Consider the following 23253-nt stretch of genomic DNA (forward strand, 5'->3'; position numbering starts at 1 on the left):
ATTACTAAAGTGGCAATTTGTCAACAGCATGGGCCTTGAGAGCCCTGCATGCTGCATCCCGGGAACGTGACCCACTCCCAGTACCAGCCAGCACTGCTGCCCGACACGGCGAGGTCTGCCCCCCGAGCTCTCCCAGCCAAAAGCTGGTCTCGCTCAACTCTCCCCACCTTATGAGACCTGGGAAGGGCAGAGCTTCCACGAGCTGAGCTGCACCTGCAAGCGACCTCCCCCTTCTCGAATTATATTTGTGAGCAAACAGTTAAAAATACCGCCTTTAAGCTCATAACCCAAGCTTTGGCCTAAGCAACACCACCATTCAGGAAGTCAAACAAACAAACGGGAAGCAAGGAAAATGCCGCATAATTACTCAGAGCCACCCTGGGAGGAGAGCTGTAGCGAAAGCACCGAGTCTCTTTTATTAAGGATTTCTTACTGCGGTACAAGGCTGCCTAATAGCTGCTGTATCCTGCTTGAGCGAGTACGTTCTCCTCGGAAATCAAGAAAAGGTTTCTAATTGTTTTTGACAGAGTGCGGTCCCCTAAAGCTACATTTTCCATCTGATTCATGCTGACTGACTGTAACCCTACGACAGTTATTGAAAGTTAATTAGCGGTGAAGTGCAAAGAGCTCTAGGAATGAAAATACAAGCGAGAACTGAGCGTGGAGTGTCTCGTTTCCCAGAAAAAAATACTGTCAAGAAGGTTAACATAACCAAAAAAACATTGCAAATTGAAAATGTGAAAAGGATTCCTCTAATAACTCGGCTATGATTGTCCCTTGCTGTTTAGAGACGCAGCTGAGAGGTAACATATTTCTAAGGGTTTATTAGGGAGGCAGGTAAGCGCGAAATCCAGCATTTCTTCCTTCACCACGTTTGCTAGAGAAAGCACCCGAAAAGTTATATAAAGACAACACCCAAATTACATAAAGACAAATAAAGATACAAATCAATCGCTGCTTCCTTTGGAGACTGAAGTTTGTCAGATGTTGTGCACGCTATCCAATCCCAACTATTTTTGCCCTTATTCTCCACTTCCTCAGTACTTGCGAGCAGTAATCCACAGTTACGTGCGAGCCCAGCCAGCACGGAGTGGGCGTAGGAGGCGAGGCGAGGCGAGGCGCAGCCCCGCACCACCCACTCCCCGCAGATGTAAGTGCCGAGACAAGGTGCGAGGCAGTGGGCAGCCCCCCTTCAGGTGTTAAAAAAGCCCATCCTGGCACCCCCGGGAATCGGATCTGGCCCTAAACAATCCAAAATAAAACCAAAAGCAACCTTCACGCAGAGAAACGGCATTGTTTTAAGAACAAGGAAGGGAACACATTGTAGGAAAGCAAGTAGGTTGGCAAGGCCAAATGTAGGGCTCAGTATAAAAATAGACGTTGGCGATGTCAGAATGCCTTGGCAAAATTGTGTTTATTGATTTTCATAGAATAGGAAAAAAGCTCCAGCCCTTGCCACCTCTGACTGCTGACTGTGACTCACGAGCGATCTAAAATGACGGCAATGAGCAAGCGGGTACGAGTGGAGTTGGACCGAGCTCCCGTCTTCACAGCGCCGACGGGGAACGGGGCATCCTGCTCCGGGCTCTTCTTGTGGCTGCCTAAGAGATACAGACAAGCCATGGACGTCCACCTCCATCCCGCCAAAGCATCTAGTCACAACCACGTCATTTGGAGAGTTCCTCCGGGTGGGCAGCGGGTCTGATGAAGGTGTGCCGTCCCACGGCTGGCTCCAGCTGCCGGGCGCTGGCGGCCGGGCTTGGCCTTTCCCTCAGGCCGGGTGGGCATGGAACGGGAGGTGGACATTGACCCTGCTCCGTCAGCCGGGGTGGGTGCCTTGGTCCGGGTTTGGAAGCATCGCGGGCTGCTCACATGAGCCCTTGGTTTTGGACCAATTTATACCGTGACCGATGAGAGCAGGTAACGTTTTCGGGCAGAGCCAGGACCACGACCCAAGGACACGCTATTGCTGAGCTGTTACAGCCACACGGTGAACCCTCCGCCCCGGCCCGCCGCCAGCCCAGCGGGGAGAAGGACGGCGGGGCAGCGCAGGGCCGCACCTCCCCTTCACCGCGCAAGGCCCGCCCTCGCCGCGGCCGTTAGGGGCGAGCCCGGAGCCGGCGGCCGCCACATGGGTCCGGCGCGGCCGCCTCGCCGCTGGCAGCGCCCCCGGGCCCGACCGGGGCTGGGGCTGCTCCTCTTGGCGCTGGCCGCGGCGGCCGGGGGCAGCGGGGAGGCGCCGGCAGCAGGTACTGGCCTTCCCCTCCGGCTCCGAGGGGCCTGCGCGGGGTCGGCAGAGCTCCGGCGGCCGCGGGCGGGGCGGCGGTCTTGGAGGGGGGTATGTGGTGTCGGGTCTCTTTCCCTGCCCGGGCGGTCACAGGCCGGCGGGGCTCCCTCCCCTTAGGAACGGGAAGCGGGGGGGACACGCTGCCCTCCCCCGGGTCTCCTCAGTCTCCATCGCCCCGGTACAGCGCGACCTGCTGCCTCCTGTTTCTGCCCAAAATGGCGCTGCCCTACGGGAAGGCCGGGACCGCCGCCTGCCGCCCGCTTCGGCCGAGAGCTGACGTCGTTTCAGGGGCCAGACGCGTCCCTGAGGCGCGTTGCTGTTTTCTCCTGCCTGTCCCATCTCAGCTGAGTTCCCACGAGAATATTCTGCCTGGTACCTTGCGGGACAGGCAGGCGCTGGGGACTGGCCCCGGAGGAAAGCGGCACCGAGCGCCTCTGCCATCAGTTCCGTGGCAGAGGGTGGAAGGCCGGGTAGCGCTGCCGTGGGAAGCTGACCTGAGGCCAGGGTACTCCCTCTGGCTTTCTCGTTAGCTTGGGTCAGGAGCATTGGGTGCAGAACAGATCTTTCGTTAACAAGGGCAGTGAAAACCCTAAAGGTTATTCTCAGTCGTAGTAGCCGTATGTAACTCGGGAAGCTGCTTCCCCCCTTGCCTTGACCTTCCCGAGTCCTGGGCATCCTCCGGATTCTACAGCAGACACCGATTCTCTCCACCGTAACCTCAAAACTTGGGAGTTGCCCTCTCTGTGTGCTCGCACAGTTGCCTGTTCGGAAGCACCTTCCCTTTTGGAACGTGATTGTGTCACTCCATGGAGCTGAGGTCATGTTTGAAGCAAATTATTTTTCTCAAGAAAATGTCTTGGGGGGGTAGTAAAAAACCCATTTAGTAGCATTATATATGGAGGACGTTATTTCTCATGTGGATGGATGGTTTATCCGTAGTGGCAGAAAATCCTAATACACGCTGCAGGGAAGGTGTGGGCACGCTCAGCTGCGTTTCGGTCCTGCTAGGGTACTGCAGTTTCTATCACTGGATTATCGTGGTCTTGGACCTGGGCAGTGCCCAGCCTCACCTGCTTGCCGTGTCAGGCGGCGGGACTTTTCAGAGCCAAATTAATCTTTTTGCAACTTCATCTGATGCCGTCTATGGAAGTGCCTGTCAAGAGGTACAACCAGCCCTTGTCTGAAGGGTTGTGCTCCCTCCCGCCAGATTTGCCATGGATAAAAATTAATCAGATGGTTATTTTTTCACAACAAAGATGCCCAAATGTTAAGTTTAAACCCATTTACTTTAGCAGGATCATCTGTGGACACATTAATTCTGGAATGACTTAATAAACTTACGTAAGCGCATCCACACAAGTATTTTTCATTGGCTTAATTAAATTGGTTAAAAAATAATTTAGCCTAAGTTCAGCTTCCTTATAGAGACAGGGCAGGTTTTTACCTGCAAACAGTATCTCCGTGTCCAGATTGAGACTGTTTTGCACATACTCACTTTGCCGTTCTGAGTGTATGACAGTGTTTTAGCAGTTATTACTGAGCTTGGCTTAGACTTACGTTTTCTATCCAGTGAGCCAGATGATTCCCTCTGTTCAGATCTGTAATTATTTCCTTTATTCTTCTCTTTAATTATGTTCCTGGAACACTGCATTAATGCACCGTAGGGTATATTTTACACATGCATATAGATTAGAATGTATGTTATTCTTCAAAGTTTGCTCCATACGTCTTTTAGGTGTATTTCTGCTCAAAAGTGCAATCTAATTCCGAAGATCGTAGGGGGTCACTAACATTTCAGGAGAGCTAGACCAATTAGCATCCCTAATTAAATGACTTATGGCAAGCTACTGGTGCAATTGCCATATTACGTGTCATGGCTGGACGACATGAGGAAAATTTGTTTTAAAGAGAAGAGTTGTGTTATTTAACATTGGAAACATCTCCGAGGGAGAGGAGTATGATTTCTGCGATCAGCAGCCATGTCATGTGCTAAATGACTATTTTAATATGTGAGCCTGTTTACCTGCTCAGACTCCCACAGTTGCGTTCACCATTGGTATATGCATCGACTCCGGTGGAGTTACACCCACTCGTGCCAGCAGTGAATTTGGCCCAGAGGCCCTATTCCAGTGCCATCAAAACACTGATACCAACGCCAAGCTTTTATGGATTACATTTTTTAAAAATTCACCCTAGATTTTTTTTTTTTCCCCCAAAGGTGTTGCAGTTTACTCTGGAGCCTAAGTGACTTGATTAGAAGTCGAATTTGAATTTTCATCTAAATCATATTGAACACATTACCCTGCAGCATAGTTTTTACGTTTGATTATCTGCAAATTGCTTGTGAGTCTCTCAGCGTATACAACAATAAAATGGAGCAATGAAGTGAAGGAAAATTGTACATTTGTAGTTGATACATGCTTAAAGTTACCTTTTCTGCTCTCCCCCCCCCCCAGGTAGAAACTGTAGCTTTTTGCAGGAAATGGATGTCATCCAGAAACGGGATGAAAACTGTTACTGCTATGTGCAAAACAGAACCATTCACTTACAGTACGTTTGGTCGACTCTGCAGGTAAGAGGCCATTTTGAGGATCACTCAGATATGCAATATATTTCACGTGAACTTTTGCCAGCAAAGTGTACGATCAGTTGGCAAGATGAAAGCAGTATCTCCGTGTAATTAGTAGTTTGAACAGTGTTTAGGTGGGACCGCGACAAAAACGCAGCATTGTGATCCTCCACTTGGGATGCAGTGAGGTGCAGTCTCTATTAGAAGGATATCGGCCAGGCTTATAGTGTGATGCCACACAAACATTAACTGAGTGTTGTGTATTATTTTGTTGCACAGCTTTTCTACTAATGGACCGCTGTTAACCTCCACAGCAAATGTTTTTGCTTATCACCAAGCACCTTTATAAAACTTCTAAATTTGGGGATAAAATGCAGTTCTGTGCCTCACTCGCTGCAGCGTACCAGGCCACGGTGTAGGAACGAAAGGTGTATCAGATTGTGACTCATGAAAAAACAGCAGGAGCAATGCATTTCTGTTTTTCTGAGTAACAGAGGGTCATCGTACAAGAAACATGTTTAGAGATTAGTTCAAAACAAAATAAAAATACCATAACAGTGGAAGCAATAATAGCTAAAGGAACAAGCTATCTGTGGGGTTCTTTTTTTTTTCCTGGGAAGTATGTCTCCAGGCAAGGGAAGGAAATGGTTTCACTTCATCTCTGTTGGAGGAATTTGCTCTCAGATCTAAGGAAGTGGAACATCTCTTTGTTCCCAGGACTGTTTTCCTCAGGAACAAGCCGCAGGTGTTTCTGTGAACGGTAGCAGACTTCAGGTGGTGGAAACTCTCCAGCAGCCACACAAGCTTTTCTGGAGTAAATGTTTAAAAGCAGGAAGTTCAGATTTTTCCCACAACAAATTGCTTACTGATGTGTTGCCTCTTCTCCCAGTAGAAGCCTGTTTTATTACCTGTTGCATCACTTTTTTGTAGACGGGTCTTTGTTGTCTACTAGGCCCTGATCAAGAGCTCACAGTGAATCACAATCTTCAGGAAGATCATCCCATCTCAGAAGATCGACAAGATCTTTTAACAGTTTGGTGGGGGAGGGTGCTAGGAAGTAGCAAGAAACCCCAAAATACCCAACAGGAATGTGCTTACGTTTAAATTTCTGGTTATGATATCTTTCTTTTTTCTTCTCCCTCTTCTGTCCCTAACATGAAGATTGCATTATTAACTACGAGAAAAGCAAGTCCAATTTCATATGGTTCAGGAGGGGACTGGGGAAGCGTATGAACATCCACAAAAGAAACTGTGGTCAGTCAAGTATTACTGGTTTTGTCAGAAATTTGTGTATGGGCCCCTGTCATGGTAAAACCAAACCCCTTGAGCTTTTGGATGGATTGAGGCCCCTCATCGAACTGCGCTGACATTGAGTTCTCTGAATCACCTTGCAAGACCTAAACAATTAATCTTTGCATAATATTACCACTCAATATTAAACAACAAAGAATTGCACTAGCATTTTATTCTCGAGCTCTTGACACTGATTTTCATTATCACACATAAGGCTTATATGCTATATAGTTCAGAAAAACAAAAAACCCCAGTGATTCCAAGCTGCTTCTCTGTGTATTCTGTTGTTTGTTTTTAGGTAACAGTTAACAGCAGAGAAACGTTCAGGATTGAGCCTATTTCAGAAAAGAGCAACTGTCGCAATTCAGAAACTGTTTTTGAGTTTGCTGCATGTGCTGTTCAAATCTTGTGGAAACCTGAGACATCTACAGAAACTTCTATAAGCATAAAACAATATGGAGAGGATGTTTGTTTCAAAATACAGCCCTTCAAAACCGAACCGTACACTGTGAGTGTGAAACGAGAAAGTAAGTAAAAAGGCTTTGAGCTTAGATTACAGATAGATTGGTATTGCCAGTGTTACTGAATGTACCATCTCTTCTGTAAGAAGCTTGGGACTTTTCTGTTGGTATTTTATATAATCAACATTTCAGATTGAATTAGTCTAAAGTCCATTTCTATTTCTTTCCCCCTTTTTTTAGTGCTAGATGGAAAGCTCTTGTTTTTGTTTGTAGCTGGAATTTTTCTGTTCCATTTTGCAAACAGCCTGAGCAGGTGAGTACTAGCTCCTGGATTTTGACCTTCTTTCCCAAAGCCTGTGCATCGTTGGTCTGTTTTCTAAGCTAAAGAGGCGGTTCTTTGGGAAAGTGAAATAAGGAAACTGAACAAACGTTTAAAACTTCATACCATTTGTGTTTGGACAGATTGTGACATATCTTGGAGTGCTGCACTCTATTAATCACTTATCTGTGTCAGGGTTCTTGTATCCAAGCTTCCTGAGCTGGGTGACACCAAGACAATCCTCAGCAAGCGAGTGTGTGGATCCAGAGAAATTTTCTCTCCTGTTTGTAGACCAGCGAGGTTAGCTGAATGCTAAATAATGCTGCATGTATTATAAACGATGCCTTCCTGCAGTGAGAAATACTTAGGGTGAGGTCATCTGGGGCATCTTTGTGCCAGCCTTTCCCCAGCGTTCTTTTGGTGCACATTTTGCATAGCATGTAAGGGAGGATGCTTACTGTTATAGCAAAACATGCGTCCCATGACTTCAAAGCAAAATGAGTCACAAATTAATTGTCAGGAGTTACCTCTAAAACAAGCAGAGCAGCAATAGGTTTTATAGAGTTAACTCTGAATTAAAAAGACAGACTTGATAAAGGCATAAGCTTGGAAAAACAACAACTTGTGGGTTTATGGAGGTTTTTTTACATTTTAAATTTAAAAAAACCCCAAACTTTTCTTGCAGTATGGAACCATATGGGTACATAGAAGAAAATGAAATTACCAGAAACTAGGAGAACAAGGAAATCAGAAATAGTGTGAGCTTTAAAAAAAAACCTCAACACAATCTCCTAGCCTGTAACAACTCCAGTGACCTGAAGTATTTGTTGGGAATTTTTCCTTACACGTATATCTGAACTGGGCCTGTTAACCACGTAACTACGACTCTAACTTACAGCTGTGTTAAGTTCCTACTGAAGATCACTGCTGTTTTTACAAATGTTGGCATCTTAACCAATTACAAATTACACTTCTCACCATATTCTCTCTCGTTCTCTTACAGGAGTACCAAGTTCTTTTACCTTTCTGGAATAACACTGGGTGTTCTTGCTCTGCCAGTCTTTGTCCTGTTGACACTTAAAAGGTTTATTCCAAGGGTAAATCTACATTTATAAAATAAAATCGTAATCATCAACATCATAACATAGGAAGTGAAGAGTACAGAGCCAGATTCTGATTTTGCTCTGGTTTTGTGGCCAGGTAACTCCATTGAAATGACTGCAGGATTGCTTGCATCAAGTAAATATAATTGGGTCAGAATCAAGTTCTAGTTAGCTTGCTCCTGAGTTTAAAGTAAACAGGAGATTGTTGATGTACAACATGAGCTTATTCTGAAACAGAAATTATTTTTATTGAACTGGAGCTAAGCTCACTTTTGAATCTATGAATCAATCTATATCAAAATGTAGTTTTAGTGGCAACTGGGACAGATTCTCTTCCATTCACCAGAGACAATTCATTGCAAGGCAGATGTGAATTTTTCCTTTACTTTTACAAAGTCTGTGCGTTCGCACATATTGCTGACACATGTTAACTGGAAATACACTACAGTAGGTTATACCATGCCACTGGGATGTGATACACAAATACAGAGTTGCAGTTGCTCCACTTAGAATTGATATTGTTTAGTTGTAGTGTGCAGAGCACTGTACAGTGGAAGTTGAACAGATCATAAGCCCTGTAGGTCTCCTGAATATCATGTCTGGTTTTAAGCCTATGAGTTCCCTTACACACAATGGTCCTGATTCTGACTTGAATTTTTTTTTTTAAACTTTTAATTTTTTTTTTTTTTATCATTTCCAGCACAGTACCTTCTGGATCTTAATGAGTGGTTGCTTGATGTCCTCTCTCTATTTTATTTACTGCTTCAAAGAGAATATGCAGTGGTTGTGGTCTGAACACAGAAACTACTTGTTGGGTAAGAAAATTATCAAAAAACATACTGCAGGTTTTGGTTTAATTTAGTGGTTAGATTAATACCTGCCCATAAACAAAATCAAGTGACGCATTTATGGAGTACTTTTTTCTCCTAAGCCATAGACATTGGAATATTCCAAAGGTTCCTAATCCACTGAAATAAGCATTTACTCACATTGTATCATTAAATAAGGAGTTTGATGTAGTGGACCCCTAGCAGCCTTAAGAGCAGATTTTGCCTGTATTATTTGTTCATTGATTTGCCATTGCATACTTTCTCTGTAACAGCAAAAGGGCAGCTACGCTGGTTTGTATTTTGCTGGATCTGGGAAATGGATGCATAAATTGCTAACTGGATGTGGCTGCGGGGGCTGACAAATCTACTGATCTGGCACCTGCCTCCACATTCTTGCACAGGGAGAATTCACGTGCAGTTCACAGCCTTAGCTAAAGGCTGTTCATACATCACCTCGTGAACTCTTTGCACGTTTTTGAAATAGAAGGCACATACAACATAATGCAGGTATCTCTAAGACAACACAAGAAACAGCAGGCTAAACTTCACAGCAGTTGCAAGCGTTGTGAACCAGACTAATGAAGTTTACATGGGTAGGTTGCATCTTTTTCTCCACATCCTCCTTTTCTGTTTCTACAGGCTATTTTCTGGCTGTTGGAATTACCAGCTTTGCCACTTGCTATCAGCACGGACCGCTTACCACTGAACTGAACATAACCCTGTTCACGTGGACGCTACAATTAACAGCCTTTGTCTTGATTTACGGTGGTGTCACCATACCTCAAGTTGCATATGCAGTAATAGCAGTCAGCCTCTGTTCAAAAGGCCTGTGTTACCCCCTTGGTGCTGCTTGTCACATAGGCAGGTTTGTATGTTTTTGTGAACATCCAAGTCCCTGTATCAACAGGAAATGCTGGAGGCTCATAATGAAAAAACCCTTACACTTCAATAATGCATTTCTCATACTAGTTCATATTTTTACTAGGTGTAAAGAAAAGGTTTAAATCCCTGAGACACAGGATTTTAATTATTTTCCATTTGGCAGTTCTAAGCACGAGTTTTGTTCTATGGAGAATGGAGAAACATAACGGTGCTCTGAAGTACAAATGTAGCACCTTCCACTCTGCAGCATATGGTAACCAAAACATTTCTGTTTGGTTGATTAGACTGCAGCAATACTGCCTTGATTAATGTGTAGTGAGAGAATCTGCAGGTAACTCGTACTGAAACTTCCAGGATCAAACAGCATACTGTCACCTAGGAAGCAGATGTTAAAAAGTGATAGTCCTTGTAGGTTAGATAGTCTAGAGTTCAGAGACTGAACACCCATGTCCACAAAAATAATGGTTTCCATTGATTTTAGTTTTCCAAGGTTAGTATCCTAGATGTACATGTCTACCTTAATTCGTGGAAACAATCTGTTACTATTGTGGAGACATCCCCCCGTATTCCCAGAGCCCCATTTATATTGGGGCATTTGGAATGGGAACTGCTTGCAGTATTGTAGACCTTAGTTTGCTAAGTTTTTTCATTAACAATATGGGAACAACGTGTTTGCTCACCCTTGAGTTTGAAGCAAATTTTATAACAAATACAATAGTCAGATGAAGATTCTAAAGAGTCCTGCCAATTTACATCTGTTTTTTTACCTTCAGTGATGGCATCCAAATTAAGAGTCTTTAGTGAAGACTGTTCCGTAGCTGTGGACTTCTGCTGAACTGCAGAGAACCAGGAAGAGGCAACAGCTAGAACCGGCACAACCAAAAGAATAAAAACCAAATAATTTTTTTTTAGTCTCTTACACATTGTTTAGTTTTGAAGAACATATTGCTTTGCTCTTGTGCTCTTTTTAGATGTTGAAATGTGGACTGGGTTGAAGCTTTATTTTAGGTAGAATTTATCATTTGTTGAAGACTGATATTTGCCTGCAGCTGAGAAGCACCGTTTCAAAAGCAACACATAGGATCAATACTTAGTGGTGTAAGCAGGTTCAGCTCACCTCTGAAATCAGTAAAATTTGGCTACAAATTCACAAAAGTCAGAACCTGTTTTACCCTGAAACACTGTAGTTTGTTCTCCACATGGACCTCTTTTTGTTTTTCATGAACTGATGCATCTATAAAGCCAAAAAGTGCTGGAATATAGCTCTACAGATCTCTCTTAGGAGAATAATATGGGGGGTTGGGTTTTTTTCTGTTTCAAACACTAAGCAGTAGCACCAAACTGAGGTCATGATGCCAGATATACAGTTCAGAGCAGCAGATAACAGCAAAATAACTAAGAATCTTGCATTATTTGTTGCTAAGCTCAGGACTGATCCCGCTGAGCCAGCAAGACCATTTCACCTGAAAAAGGGCTACAGTTCATTCCTCCTCTACAGGGAAATAAGGAGGAAAGTTGAATACTGCTGGTTGGAGCAGGTGTTTTTATATGGAGCTGAAAGTTTTATGGGCACCCAGCCCTTGCTTATCTTAACTCATCACAACATTTAAATTGAAAGCAGTCGACAGAAGGGAACTGAACATGGCACACTTTCTAATTGATATCTAATTATATTATACATCGCTACGCAGCAGCTAAAAAAACATCAGATTGTAAACATTTTGGCCTCAGACTACTCAGTTTTGTAATTTAAAGCAAGATTTAAGAGAAGCTATCTAGTAAACAACATGAACAACTCATAACAGACTTAGAGCATTGCTTATCTTTGAAGTTACATATGCAGACTGGGTTTTGATTCAGCCCATGTCTCTGCACGGATGCATTTTGCATATTGCACCTAAAAATGGCTGAGCAAGCAGCCATCTATTTAATTCTATGAGATTTTAGTCCACGCATACACAATAAGGATCTGATCCAAAGCTCGTTTGAAGCTCATTAGACATCATTCTGTGGAATTCTACAACTTTGGTTAAGACCTAGGGTAAACAGGCTAGTAAATATTAGACACCTTGTCCTAAAATTTTAATGCAAGAATGTAGCTTGTCCTCTTAAAGGGATAAAAGTGATTAATGGATGTTAATAGCAGGTAGTAGAGAAAAAGGCGACAATTATTATGTGCCAGAAGACTTTAGAAATACTAACTGGTTTCATTTCATTCTAGAAAAATGAAGAACCACTTTAAATCAAAAAAGTTAGTATTTAAATACCTTACTGACGAGGAGTATCGAGAACAAGGTGAAACAGAAACTATCAGAGCTCTGGAGGAGCTACGTGCATTCTGCAGGAACCCTGACTTCCCATCGTGGTTAGCTGTATCCAAGCTTCAGTCCCCACACAGGTAAGAAAAATCTGGCTTCTCTAACCTGGGAGATGGTGTCACACAGCAGACCCAAATGCTACTTCAGGCGCTGTTCAGGTGTGTTTATCTTGCATGCAGTCAGATGTGCAGGTAGCTTTATCTACTTGAGTAATCCCACTAAAGATCACAGCTACACCTCAAGGATCTTACTTACTGGTGGTATTAAACCCCCTGTTTGTTCCTCTCCAACTATAAATTACTCCGAGAGTTTGCAGATGTTTGCAGCTAATTTATGGTAATGGCAGCTTTCCCTAAAACATACAGGCTTCCTACAACGCCTCTGCACAGCGACTCAGGTGGCTGTCTAATTAATGAAATGCCCCTTTCTTCAGTTTTTAGAACAGTACACTTTTGCATTGTGTAAAATTGGGGCAGGCTGAAGATAACACGCTCAAATATTACCTGCATTAAGCTCTCCAACTGCAAGCACACACAGCCAAGAAATCCTATTACTTGAAGTATCGATCAATACCTAAGACTAAGAATACAGAGAAAAAAAATCAGTGCCTGCACCTAGGACATGTAACAGGAAGAAGAGCTACTCCAGATATAGCTTAAGAGACACTTGAAAGAAATATGGGTTAGGAAGGGAAGGGTCAGATAAATGCAGCCAGAAAATATTGCAGAATATAAAATTAATCATAATAGCAGTATATTTCCGTCAAAACCGAAACTTCAAGATATCAGAAGCAAAGTTTCACATATTACCCAGCCACAAAGACTTGGCCCTTGCCACAGAACCAAGTATCACAATTTCAAAGGAGCCCTGGTCAGCATGGAATTTAATCAATAAAAAGTTAAAACTAGTCTCAGAACCTTCATCTTGGATGGGCACGCTGACAGCCCCTCTGCCAGGTTTTATAGATTTACTATCTTATTTTCTAAGATACATTCTGTAGCATGATTGGGAGAGATAAAAAGTGAAAACTCACTGCAGTATTGTAAAACAAAATACCGCCAAATGCACAAAACAAACATTTGAGATACGTGTATTTTCTAGCCATCAGTTAATATAGTTCCTATAAATTGTCCACTATAAAAATAAAAGGAGAACCAACAGAAATCTGACTTAAAGCTGAGTACCCCTTCAAGCTTCCATTAAGCATCAGAAGATAGTTCAACACACGGCAAACCTGTAAAACACAGCCAGTCCAGTGCTGTTCCCCATTTAGACTAACAGTGCTTCCAAGAAGAGCGAGGTGACAACATTCATCTCACAGAAATGTGAAGTCTGAAATGTAAATTATTGATCAGTTTACCAGAACTCCAGAATGTAGCTGCATTTCCTTTTTCTTACATTTTTCTGATGCTGTCGACACTTACCGGGGTGTCAGAACTGCCGTCTGTTTCCACACGCCTGCCAGAAACCTCTAGCTCCATTCTTTCTCTTTAATGTAGTTGTCCATAGCAAGTAAGATTTGTGGCGAATTGAAATGTAGGGACAGTGCTAAGTTCATGCTGTGTTCTGCCAGACCTCCATTCTGCCAGACCTCCAGTTTGGCATTTATTGGAGCAGCTGCAGAATTCCCAGTCCGCAGCTCCGAGTTCACCAAAAGCAGAAATTCTTTGACAAGACTTTAGCTCAGCTTGCCCAGAGCGTGCATGCAGCACCAGAAGCAAGGTGATAGCAACGTAGGAATGCAAAGTTCTCACCATTTTTCCTTTCACTAGCAATGTCAACTTACCTGAATTCTTACAGCCTTTATCTCAAATACACTACAGCTTTAATCTATTTTTAGAAGCTAAAGTACTGTCTATCCAACTATACAAATACTTGCTCTGGATTAGCCCGTAAGTACTGACAAGATGTGAAAACCAAGTTTGATCTTCTTGCTTAGTCGCAAGACCTTGCAGATGGCCTCCAGAAAAGCAAAAGTTACTTATATAGAAAAGACTGAAGACTGAAATGAGGCAGGCAAACCAGTCTTTAGGGTTGTTGCCATCCGTTGCTATTTACTCTCTGTTGTTCAGGACTCCCTAGCTCATGCTGCAGTTTCCCCTCATCTGCATTGCTGGCGGGCATGTCCTTACAACAGCCCTGCTTAATTGGCAGCATCCCCTGCACTTACAAGTAGGTTTTTCATTTCACAGCTGATCACTTCTCCCTTTAAAAATTTGGCAGGTTTGCGGGTTTTGTTCTGGGATCTCCCCATCTCTCACCTGCAGAAACAAAGGCACATGATGAGCAATACGGCATTGGGAGCTTCTTCCTGGAAGAGCAGCTCTTTGAGACAAGGGCAGAATCTGAGCAAGATGATTCAGCCAATTCCATCCCTGAAGGAGATGAGGAAGAGGAGGATGAAGATGAAATGCATAAACAAATTTCATTTCCATATGCTACTGAGCTGCTCTGAGCTTTGGGAAATAACCAAAACAAGGAGAGAGGGAAAACACATTCGTCCTAGAAAGGAAGGATACAGACTGAGAACTCACGCTTGGTGATTGCTTGTGGTTGCTGGTGGACAAACAAGGATATTTGAAAAAATTGTTTCCTATATCACTGACATTGCCTGATGAGAGCAACAGAAGGAAAACATAGAGGCTGTGAAGAGGATTCTCATGCTATTGGTACTTAAACTGGGGAAGTAAACATTGCTTATTTGCAAAGCAAGTACTGCCAGCCTGTCCCACCAGGATGCCTTGTTTTTCCAAGGATACTACCTCTAGAGAGCTGGGAATCTGGTTTGGCCCTTTTCATTGTCTAGTCCTCTGTGCTGAGCACTAGAGGAAAGGGAAGCCATTATTAATACTCTACTTTTACCAAGTACCCTATATGTCAACAATTTTAGTAACGCTGTTAGTGTGCTGATAAACTATTTTTATTGTTTGTGAGACTATTCAGTGCTGAAGGTACCTAGAGATACATTAACACAGTTGAGTAAGGTTTGTTTGCTCTTCTGGCTAGGCTTGCTGTCTTTAGCTTCATTTTGCCGCTCCGCATTTGTTTTATGCTCCTCTTACTCTTCAGAACCCTGCCTGATTTTTCACCCTCTGCTCATATGGCTCTGTTCTTGGTCTCAGGTGTAGTTATACTACACTTTGTTCTTTCCATGTCTTTGTTTCGTCACATACTCTTCTTCCCTCTTCTACAGGTCCCTCTCTGCTGAACCTTTCTTCAGTCCTCTGCTTCACCACCACTGACAACTACAGATGATTTAGGAGATTTCCATCCCTGAGTGCATTTTGACTATTGCTTTCAATTTCACTGTCCCCTTACCTCAGAGGGGTACTGCCCTCCATTCCTGGCCTCTCAGCAGCCCAGGGAAGGCAACAAAGGCTGAGGCTGTTTCAGCTGCTTGGAGAAACTGCTGTCAGCAGAGCTGGAGTGATGCTGTAACCATGTAATTGGGAATACAGAGAACCCACACAGAGCTCCACTGTCCCCAGAGTACTCGGCAATTTGCTCATTCAGTAAAAAGTGGAAAGTAACTCCCAGAAAAACAAGGAGGGAGGGATACCTGGCTCCTATCTCCCCTTTGGCCCTCTTTGGGACTTACCATAGGAGGTGCGTGGGGACGAAAAGGAAAGAACAGGGAGAGAAGTTTAGACAGTCAACACATCTTTCAGCCTATGTATTACACAATCCTAGGCCAGGGAGTAGATCGTGTCCCCTCAGTTCATCCGCCCGCAGAGATCATTTCCTTGCTTTGTTCTTTAGACTATCCCTATGTTCTTCTTTCCTCACCTTGCTGTTTTCCTTTACTGTCTCCAAACTGCAGAAAACGAAAGACCATTAATTCTGTCACCATCTGATCTGACAAACCCACCAGCGTGGGTGGCGAGAAGCAGTTAGCCGCCCAGAAGGGCACCTCAGACCAGGACAGATTTGTTTTCAAAGGGGTATCTTTTCTTTGTAACACACCCAGTGTGCATGCTGTGCATGCATGGTCATGGTTTGTCATTGTCCATCGCTGGAGAAGAGAGACAATCTGTTACCTGTAACAGTGCTAAGAAGCGCTGCTGTACCACATTCCAAGAGCTTCTCTGTATAAAACAGGACTGTGAGTTAGTACTCAAAAGCCTTATTTACACCGGTCCTTCCTCCTTTACATTGCTTCAACTTTGCTTCATTTTAAAAGGAACTCGTCTATTTTAAAGAGGTACTTTTGTGCCATAAATTTACAAATGGATATGCAGAATCTATAGGATGCTTAGACAGAAGCACTGTCAAGCAGGTGATCCAAAATACACTCACAGGGAAGTCCACAGCATTCAAAAACAGAACAAGAGAGTTCTGTTCAGGAAGGCCACTAGCAGCAAGAGTCAACCTCGAAGAGAGGCTGCTACTACCCAGTTCACAGTTAAACTGCCACCCACACTCTCAAGTCAGGCTTGGCTCGGGGGGTTCTGTCACTAGCAAGAAGCCAGAAGCATTAACTGTCGTGAGAACTGAGGAAAGCCTTATTATCTGTGATGGTTTGGGAGAAGGACGGAAACTCCCCCCCAAACAGTGATTTTAGTAGACTAAAGATTTTTTTTTTTTAATCTTTGCCTGTGTCGCCATCATGAAAATTAAGTACTTAAAATTATTACAGATTAGTCAAAACAGGATACTTGAAGAGATGTCTCAATGTTAAATGTTTTTTGCATATTTTAAAGTACACAGTTTTTTTCAGTGTAGTTTGTAAGAACTCCCATCCATGTGATTTGAGGCCAAGGGACAGAATCAGATTTGTCCTAGCCTAACCCCAGTTTTTCTGTATTTCCTCTCTTTACTGAGGTAATGATGATTATCCTTCAGTAAGTACATAATATGCATTTATGTACAATAGCCCAGATAATACGTTAAGGTAATATTTTACCTAAGCAATGTGTTAAATGGAAAAGCCCCCCCCCAAAAGGCAGTTAAGTTTTTCAGACACTGTCCCTTTTTCTAGATTTAGAACAATACCGAGTACACCTACTCCAACAAGGGGGGGGGGAGAATAATTGACCCACATTTGATGTAGTTATGAAGTCCATCATTTGCCAGGGATGCGTAAATACTATCCAAAGCAGAGCAGGGAAGTACTAACTACATCCAGACAGAAGCACAGCAGCATTTGAGAAAGACGACAACTACTTTAGCAGATAGCTGATAGTGACCTTAAAAATCCTCCCAAGCCTGTTCCAACATGGGAAGCATTTCATAAACAAACCCCACCAAAACCAGACGGCTGTCATTTGAGCCCTTTGCCAACAGTGAGTTTACTTGCACAGTACTCCTGTGATATATGGTGACTACATAGGTTTACCGAAACACAATTGTTAAGTACTGTCCAGTGTTCAGCCAGAAAATCTGGGAGCACAATCTAGATGTTTATCCACTGCCTTAACCGTTATAAAAGCCTTTCTTCCTTAACAAAGGATGTTACATTTATTTTCTGTTTTATGGTGTTAAAAGTTAGAATTTCCTATTTATTTTGTATCCATGGTACAGCATACTCGATATACTGTCTTGTACTTTCAAGATTTTTTTTTTTAAATAAAAGTATTTTTCAACTATGTGGTTCTCCTCACTTACACATTTACTCTCTTCAGAACAGCAGGAGATATGACAAGGAGGAGCCAAGCAAATGGGTGTGTTCATGTCCCGAGGTTTTCTCCCTTGTTGCAGATATAAGAACTGGTAACCGCATTAGCTGTGGTTGCTCCAAAATGGTGTGTACCCTTGAGCTCGAATGCATCTCCCTGAAGGAACCTGCCATTCCCATTCTCTGCTCAGGACAGGTCCAAACCACCACAAAGCCAAGTTCATCAGGCCATGAGCGAGGACTGGTAGCTACACATATGCACAACAAAACAAAACTAAAATCTCTCCCTGTCATCACTTTTGCATGCATACAAGTTAAGCAGTTGACATAGTAAAAATTGAATTGTCCTACACCTAAGTTAAAATAAATTCCAGACAAGCGTGCCACTGCATAGGGCAGGTGTAGTAGTGCAAATATATTTAGTTAATCAGAAACGGGAAGTACTTCCATACAAGCTGACACGACCTGCACTTAGCAGCCTCTATCTCAAAACTGCTAGGTGACAACCTTGATCCAATTTTGACTTTCACTCATGATGTCCTGCACGCTTCCACATCAACCTGTTTATGGTGCACATTGGTGTGCATCCCTTACATTCTCCCCACCCCACAGAAGGGAATTTGTGCCTACACTCAGATTTTATCACAAAACAGATTTTGACACTCTGCAAGAGTAGTACCTGTGCTCTAGGCTCACTATCCTCTGGGCGCTCTCCTCCAGTGAGCCTAGCAAAAGGTCAGTTTTGTTGAATTACTTTCAGTTCAGGTGATTATGTTCACTGCTGGCACCGTAACAGGAGCAAATGTAATAAAAGTTCAGATTGATACTATTAAATACATTATGGATCTTTTATATTTCTTACCACAGTTTTTACAGTTTCACAAATATCAAAACCCAGGTGTACATGTCCATTTTGCAACACAGAATGACTATACAATTCCAAAAAGAGCAGGCATTTCAAATACACAATTCTGAAGTGTAAACACAGTGTACAAGCTCTTCACCTCACAATCCAGGTGCTATGCAGTAGCAGCCGAGGTAACACCGTACAGCATGAACTCAGCAAATGGTTGGTTTGCCTCAAGATGATTTTTAGCATCCTTCTTGTCCTGTCACCTGTTCAGTCTTTAGTTCTCCCCCAGGCCACACAAACATACAATAAATACATTTCTGATTTTAAAGGACACTTAGACAAGTCATGAGGATTTACGTGAGTACAGTACATTTAAGTTCAAGTGCAAAAAAAGTAACTAGTGGCTAGTCATCGATGTTTCTTTTTATTGTGTATGGTGTTGGTCCCAGGCACCACCAGAACACGGGTTGTTCTAAAAGCACAGCTAAAGCACAGCTACGGGACACCCTTTCAGTCAAGCTAACTGGATGTCAAAGCAGGTAAAACTGCGCACCCCCTTTCCTGCTGCTTAGCTGCTGCCACCTTCCTCTGCCCAACCCTGCGCTCCCACTCATGTTGCCTCTGGACCACTGTACAGTCCCCCAGCAGCACCTTCCCTGCGGAAGGCCTGACACATCACACACAGCTGATTCAAGGAGGGCTGAGCATACTTACACAGTCCCGGAGAAGCCGAGTGCTCAGAATCTCCCAGGAACAAGCTGTTAATGTAAGCAAATGGGCCAAAACACTGTCCTGACTAACCCCCCGGGCTCCTCCCTGAGCCCAAGGATATCCCTCCAGCAGCAATTTTCACCATGCACCAGCAAGCGAGCTGGTGCAGTTAATATTGAAAAGCATAACAAAACAGAATCTAAAGTCTTCCAGTGTCTTGACATTGGGCAAAGTAAGTTCCTAAACATACTGCAATTTTATTACGTTTGCTTCCTCCTGAGAATCTCTCACTCTACTTGATTTCTGCATCAACAGCTTTGCCCCTGCAATCCTAATCATTAAGATTTTTAGGTGATTCCTCCCTACTCCCCACCTTCCCTAGGCACTTAAAGCTTACTGTTTTCTTAATAAATAACCACAGTAACTACACTGCATTAAATAAACCATTGTATAGATGATGAAATAAAACCCCCAAAAAGACGGTGTGTCCATTGAAACCCTTGATCAATCTCAGGTTGTGCAATCCTGATCAAAAATTCTTGTCTCAAGACAACATCAAACCTAAAATTACCCAAACGCACACAACCTATGCCCAAGGGCTGCAAGCGCAGAGGTTCACTTCAGAAGCCTTCCTCCAGCTTTTCCATTTTGCTAAGATGCCAGTTCAAAATCTTTGCTTTGCAGAACTACACCTTTATCTCAAACAAGGTAATGTTAGCTTCAAAAACATATTCCTTGAATATGAGTGCATTTTACTTAATCCATCACCATAACATGAAGATACGCTTGCTAAAGCTACTCTGTTTCTGAGAAATCTTTACAGAGACAGTTTCATGCTGTTCCTATATTTATTGGCTCTGATATTTTCTAATAGACTATGCAGGGAAACTCAGTTTCTCTCCTAAAAAGTCATTTCGTCTTGGGAATAAATTCAAAGAAGAAAATTACCCAACCAAGTCAGACACTCTGTGCCTCAACAAGTGAGGAGTGAACTCCTTTTTTCCTACAGATTGCAAAGAAATCTCATAGCACTTGACTCAGCTTTAGCACAGCAGCCAAGAATTCTTCCTACCGTTAGATCCGGCCACATCACTTCCCTCAAGAATTCCAAACTTTTGGCTTCCCTGCTCATGTTGCTCTGTGTAGTCGTATGGATATTCTTTATATAGTTAAAAGCTTGCACCGCATCACATTATGATCGTTAAGATGAAGGAAGTCCTACTTTTGAGCTCCTACTCCAGCATTTCCCAGGTGAGAAGCAGAATTCCATGCACTGGATTTGGTAAGATGAGTGCATCTCAGGGCCCTGCAGCAGCAGGCTGAGCATCGTGATCCGACACAACGCAGTTGCCATCTACTTGGGAATCTGATGTTGCTGTAGGTGTTGGTGCTGAACAATTTCTGGACTGCCCAGAATCTGTCGGATTTTGGGGTTGTCTTGCTGAGCTGGCTGATGAAGCACTGCAATTCTCATTGATTTTCTAAAGAGAGGGGAAAGGATTGCACGCAAAAAGTAAGTATAAACACTCATGACACTATCCCCAGCGGTATACCCCCCAGATGCATTCAGGCACTTCTGGAAATTCACAAAGCGCTTACTTTGAATGCCCGCAACATAACAAATCAAACTCAAAGCAGCAAAGCAAAAGTAGTACATTTAAATCCAGATGACACTAACAGCAAGCAGACAGTAACTTACCTTCCATCTCTTTTCCTAACTGCACTTTCCCAAGAAGCATGCAAAAAACAAACTTGTTGTGTTTCAAAGGGAAAAAAACAACAATTAACTGGACTTCAAAGCGTTCAGACAAGATCATTATTTTGACCAAACAATTCCATAGAATTTTTTCATGCTCCTTAAATATAGCTTTCCTCAATAGTTCCCTCCCTCCCCAAGATACTGCTCAGACAACAAGAACTACTTTTGTATCAGCAAGGTATTTTTACAGGAAGGAAAGAAGATGCCAAGAGGCACAAAAGCCTTCCTGGCCTCTTCACGATTCTCAGTGAAGCGGCTGGGTGGTGTCCAGCAGAGCTGGACAAGTCCCTCTTGGACACCACACAACTGCAAAACGTTTTCATGTCACGTTCACTGTGTAAGTTCTGTTCAACTGCTTTTCTCGGATTTCTCTTTTTAAATGGGGACAGCTTATACTAACCAAGACCCTAAGGACATTCACCAATGGGAAATAGAGTGGTTTGTCTGGAAAAATTCCTTTGATGTCAGAGACCCAGTGATATCTTCAGTGTCGCTATAAAAAACATGTTCTTTGACTCAGAGAAGTTCAAAACCAAACAAAAATGCAACCAACCTAAAGCAGACATGCCTATAAATATATTTTCAAGAATAAAGACAAATAAGAAAGGCAGGAGATCACTGACCAGGTGAAATGCCTACACACTCTGCTCTGCTGATTCACACTCATATCCCAAATTACCCATTTCTAAAGACAGCAGTTGTGGAAAAAGCATTTCTGTGTTTACGCCTACCCGCTGCATAAGAAGGAACCTCACCCACTCCTTCCAGACAGGTAAACACAGTGGTTTGAACATTAACCATGCTGTTCCAAAACTTGCATTGACAGCATTTCCCTACTTTGCTTAAGCAGTATGCTTCGTCATTGATGACACTGAAAGTATTAAAAGGTATTTTGGAGGCAGACTGGACAGAAGGGAAATGGTGTAAGGTAAGCACCAGCAACCCGGCATTTTAAGTCACGAAATGAATGGCTCTCATCTGGTGTAACTCTAGACAAAAAAAGAGATGAACTTTATTTGAACAGAAGGCTCTGTATCCCATCAGTAGTTGTCTGGAACACCTATTTCTGCAACAATGTAGATGTTTGACAGCATCACCCAAGGAAGCAAAACTAAATAAAAAAATCACTTTACACTCTGTTAAGCAGCTGTGCATCTTCATGTTCAATTATCATCTTGTAAATTTTGCAAAATGCATAACCCGCAGATTCCAATTAATATGAAAACAAATGTAAACTTAAAGGGAATTCAAATATAGCCAAGCCTGTAAAATACTTCTAAGTCTCTCCCTCTCCGCCCATCTTCAAGAAGATAATACTTGCAAAAATAGTTATTCCTGCTGTACTATACATAGAAAACAACTCTTATTTCATGCAGTATTTCAACTAGCATTTCACAACTCTGAATTTATTGCAAGCTGACAGAGAATACCTGCCAGGTACTAACAGATTTACACAGCTATAAAGGTTTTCAAGCATGCAACACGTAAGAACTTCCTGTACATTAGAAGATTACCTGCAAAGGCTGATTCTCAGGAGCTGGATTGGTTTTGGATAGTTTAACCATCTCTTTTATCTGGCAGACAGCATAAGCTAAGGTGACCCAAGGAGAAGAGCTGATGCCCCAGGCAGGCTTGTTCACATCCTCTTGCTCTTCTTGGTGTTTAGTTTTCTTTAGAGGGAGTCTGGGCTCAGTCCGAGGCATGATATCTTCTGATTGCTGTTGTACAAGGTCTATAGTTGCTATGGGAACAGGACTGGAAGGCACTGGGATCCTTTCCGCCAGCATTGTCTTTTCTGAAGTTTAAAACAAAATAATCACTGGCAAAAGCCAACAAGCTTCAAAAAACGCAAAGCAGACAATGAGCACTAAGTGTTTCTTGCTTTCATAGTACGGTTGTCACTGTACTGAAAGCAGAATGCTGGCACAAACAGCCAGGAGCGAGACACGCCACAACGTAGTCAGGGAAACACAAGGTGGATGTTGTCCTTACAAGCAAGGCTGTTCTGCAACTGCGGCGAGGTAGGTTAGATGGCTGCATAGTCAGGAGGGGGTAATAAGGATGAAACGGTCCATTTGTTCCCAGCTAGCTCTTAGAAATATGTGTTTTCGTGTTACATGGAAATCTAAAAGAAGTCATTTTCATGTTATAAGCTAATTGAAATCTTTTAGACGTGGAGCAAATTTCTTTCCCTGCACAAAGCCCGCATCTTAGAACTAACTTGTACTCCTAACTACGCACTGGCTTCAAACAG

General features: G+C 43.1%; 2 protein-coding genes across 10 annotated transcripts in view; one reads left to right on the plus strand and one right to left on the minus strand.

Moving 5' to 3' along the window:
• The first annotated feature begins 1963 nt into the window (after positions 1-1963).
• On the plus strand, positions 1964-17646 carry NEMP2 (nuclear envelope integral membrane protein 2). 4 transcript variants are annotated; one of them, XR_008577748.1, is made up of 10 exons: positions 1967-2249; positions 4744-4859; positions 6448-6676; positions 6851-6923; positions 7933-8026; positions 8733-8847; positions 9502-9727; positions 11966-12142; positions 14286-14731; positions 15256-17646. XR_008577748.1 is itself a non-coding variant. In XM_054830658.1 (9 exons), the coding sequence occupies exons 1-9, from the start codon at positions 2132-2134 to the stop codon at positions 15302-15304; spliced, it is 1197 nt and encodes a 398-aa protein (XP_054686633.1). In that variant the 5' UTR covers positions 1964-2131; the 3' UTR covers positions 15305-17646. The 4 variants fall into 4 exon arrangements, 3 of the variants coding, with proteins under 3 accessions (XP_054686633.1, XP_054686634.1, XP_054686632.1); XM_054830658.1 differs by lacking the exon at positions 14286-14731 and having other exon boundaries at positions 1964-2249; XM_054830659.1 differs by lacking the exon at positions 15256-17646 and having other exon boundaries at positions 1964-2249; positions 14330-14487.
• An 864-nt stretch (positions 17647-18510) lies between these two features.
• The window catches only part of MFSD6 (major facilitator superfamily domain containing 6), a 48103-nt gene continuing 43360 nt past the window's right edge, over positions 18511-23253 (minus strand). For 3 of the 6 annotated variants that reach the window (XM_054830652.1, XM_054830651.1, XM_054830650.1), the window contains 2 exons: positions 22514-22794; positions 18511-20721 (listed from right to left, as the gene is read on the minus strand). In XM_054830652.1, the coding sequence (XP_054686627.1) occupies positions 20539-20721; positions 22514-22794 (464 nt within the window). In that variant the 3' untranslated portion in view covers positions 18511-20538. Of the gene's footprint in view, positions 20722-20939; positions 20992-22513; positions 22795-23253 lie in introns of all 6 variants that reach the window. The other 3 variants (XM_054830654.1, XM_054830653.1, XM_054830656.1) reach the window with 2 other exon arrangements.

Source organism: Grus americana, chromosome 6 (genome assembly GCF_028858705.1).
Source record: "Grus americana isolate bGruAme1 chromosome 6, bGruAme1.mat, whole genome shotgun sequence".
In the NCBI taxonomy this organism is placed as follows: Eukaryota; Metazoa; Chordata; class Aves; order Gruiformes; family Gruidae; genus Grus; species Grus americana.

Excerpts from the sequence above, each read along its gene's own strand:
- NEMP2 (XM_054830657.1), top strand. The coding sequence starts at position 2,132 with ATGGGTCCGGCGCGGCCGCCTCGCCGCTGGCAGCGCCCCCGGGCCCGA. Across the intron at positions 2,250-4,743 it reads CGGGGAGGCGCCGGCAGCAG|GTAGAAACTGTAGCTTTTTG; the intron begins GTACTGGCCTTC and ends CCCCCCCCCCAG. Across the intron at positions 6,677-6,850 it reads TGTGAGTGTGAAACGAGAAA|TGCTAGATGGAAAGCTCTTG; the intron begins GTAAGTAAAAAG and ends CCCTTTTTTTAG.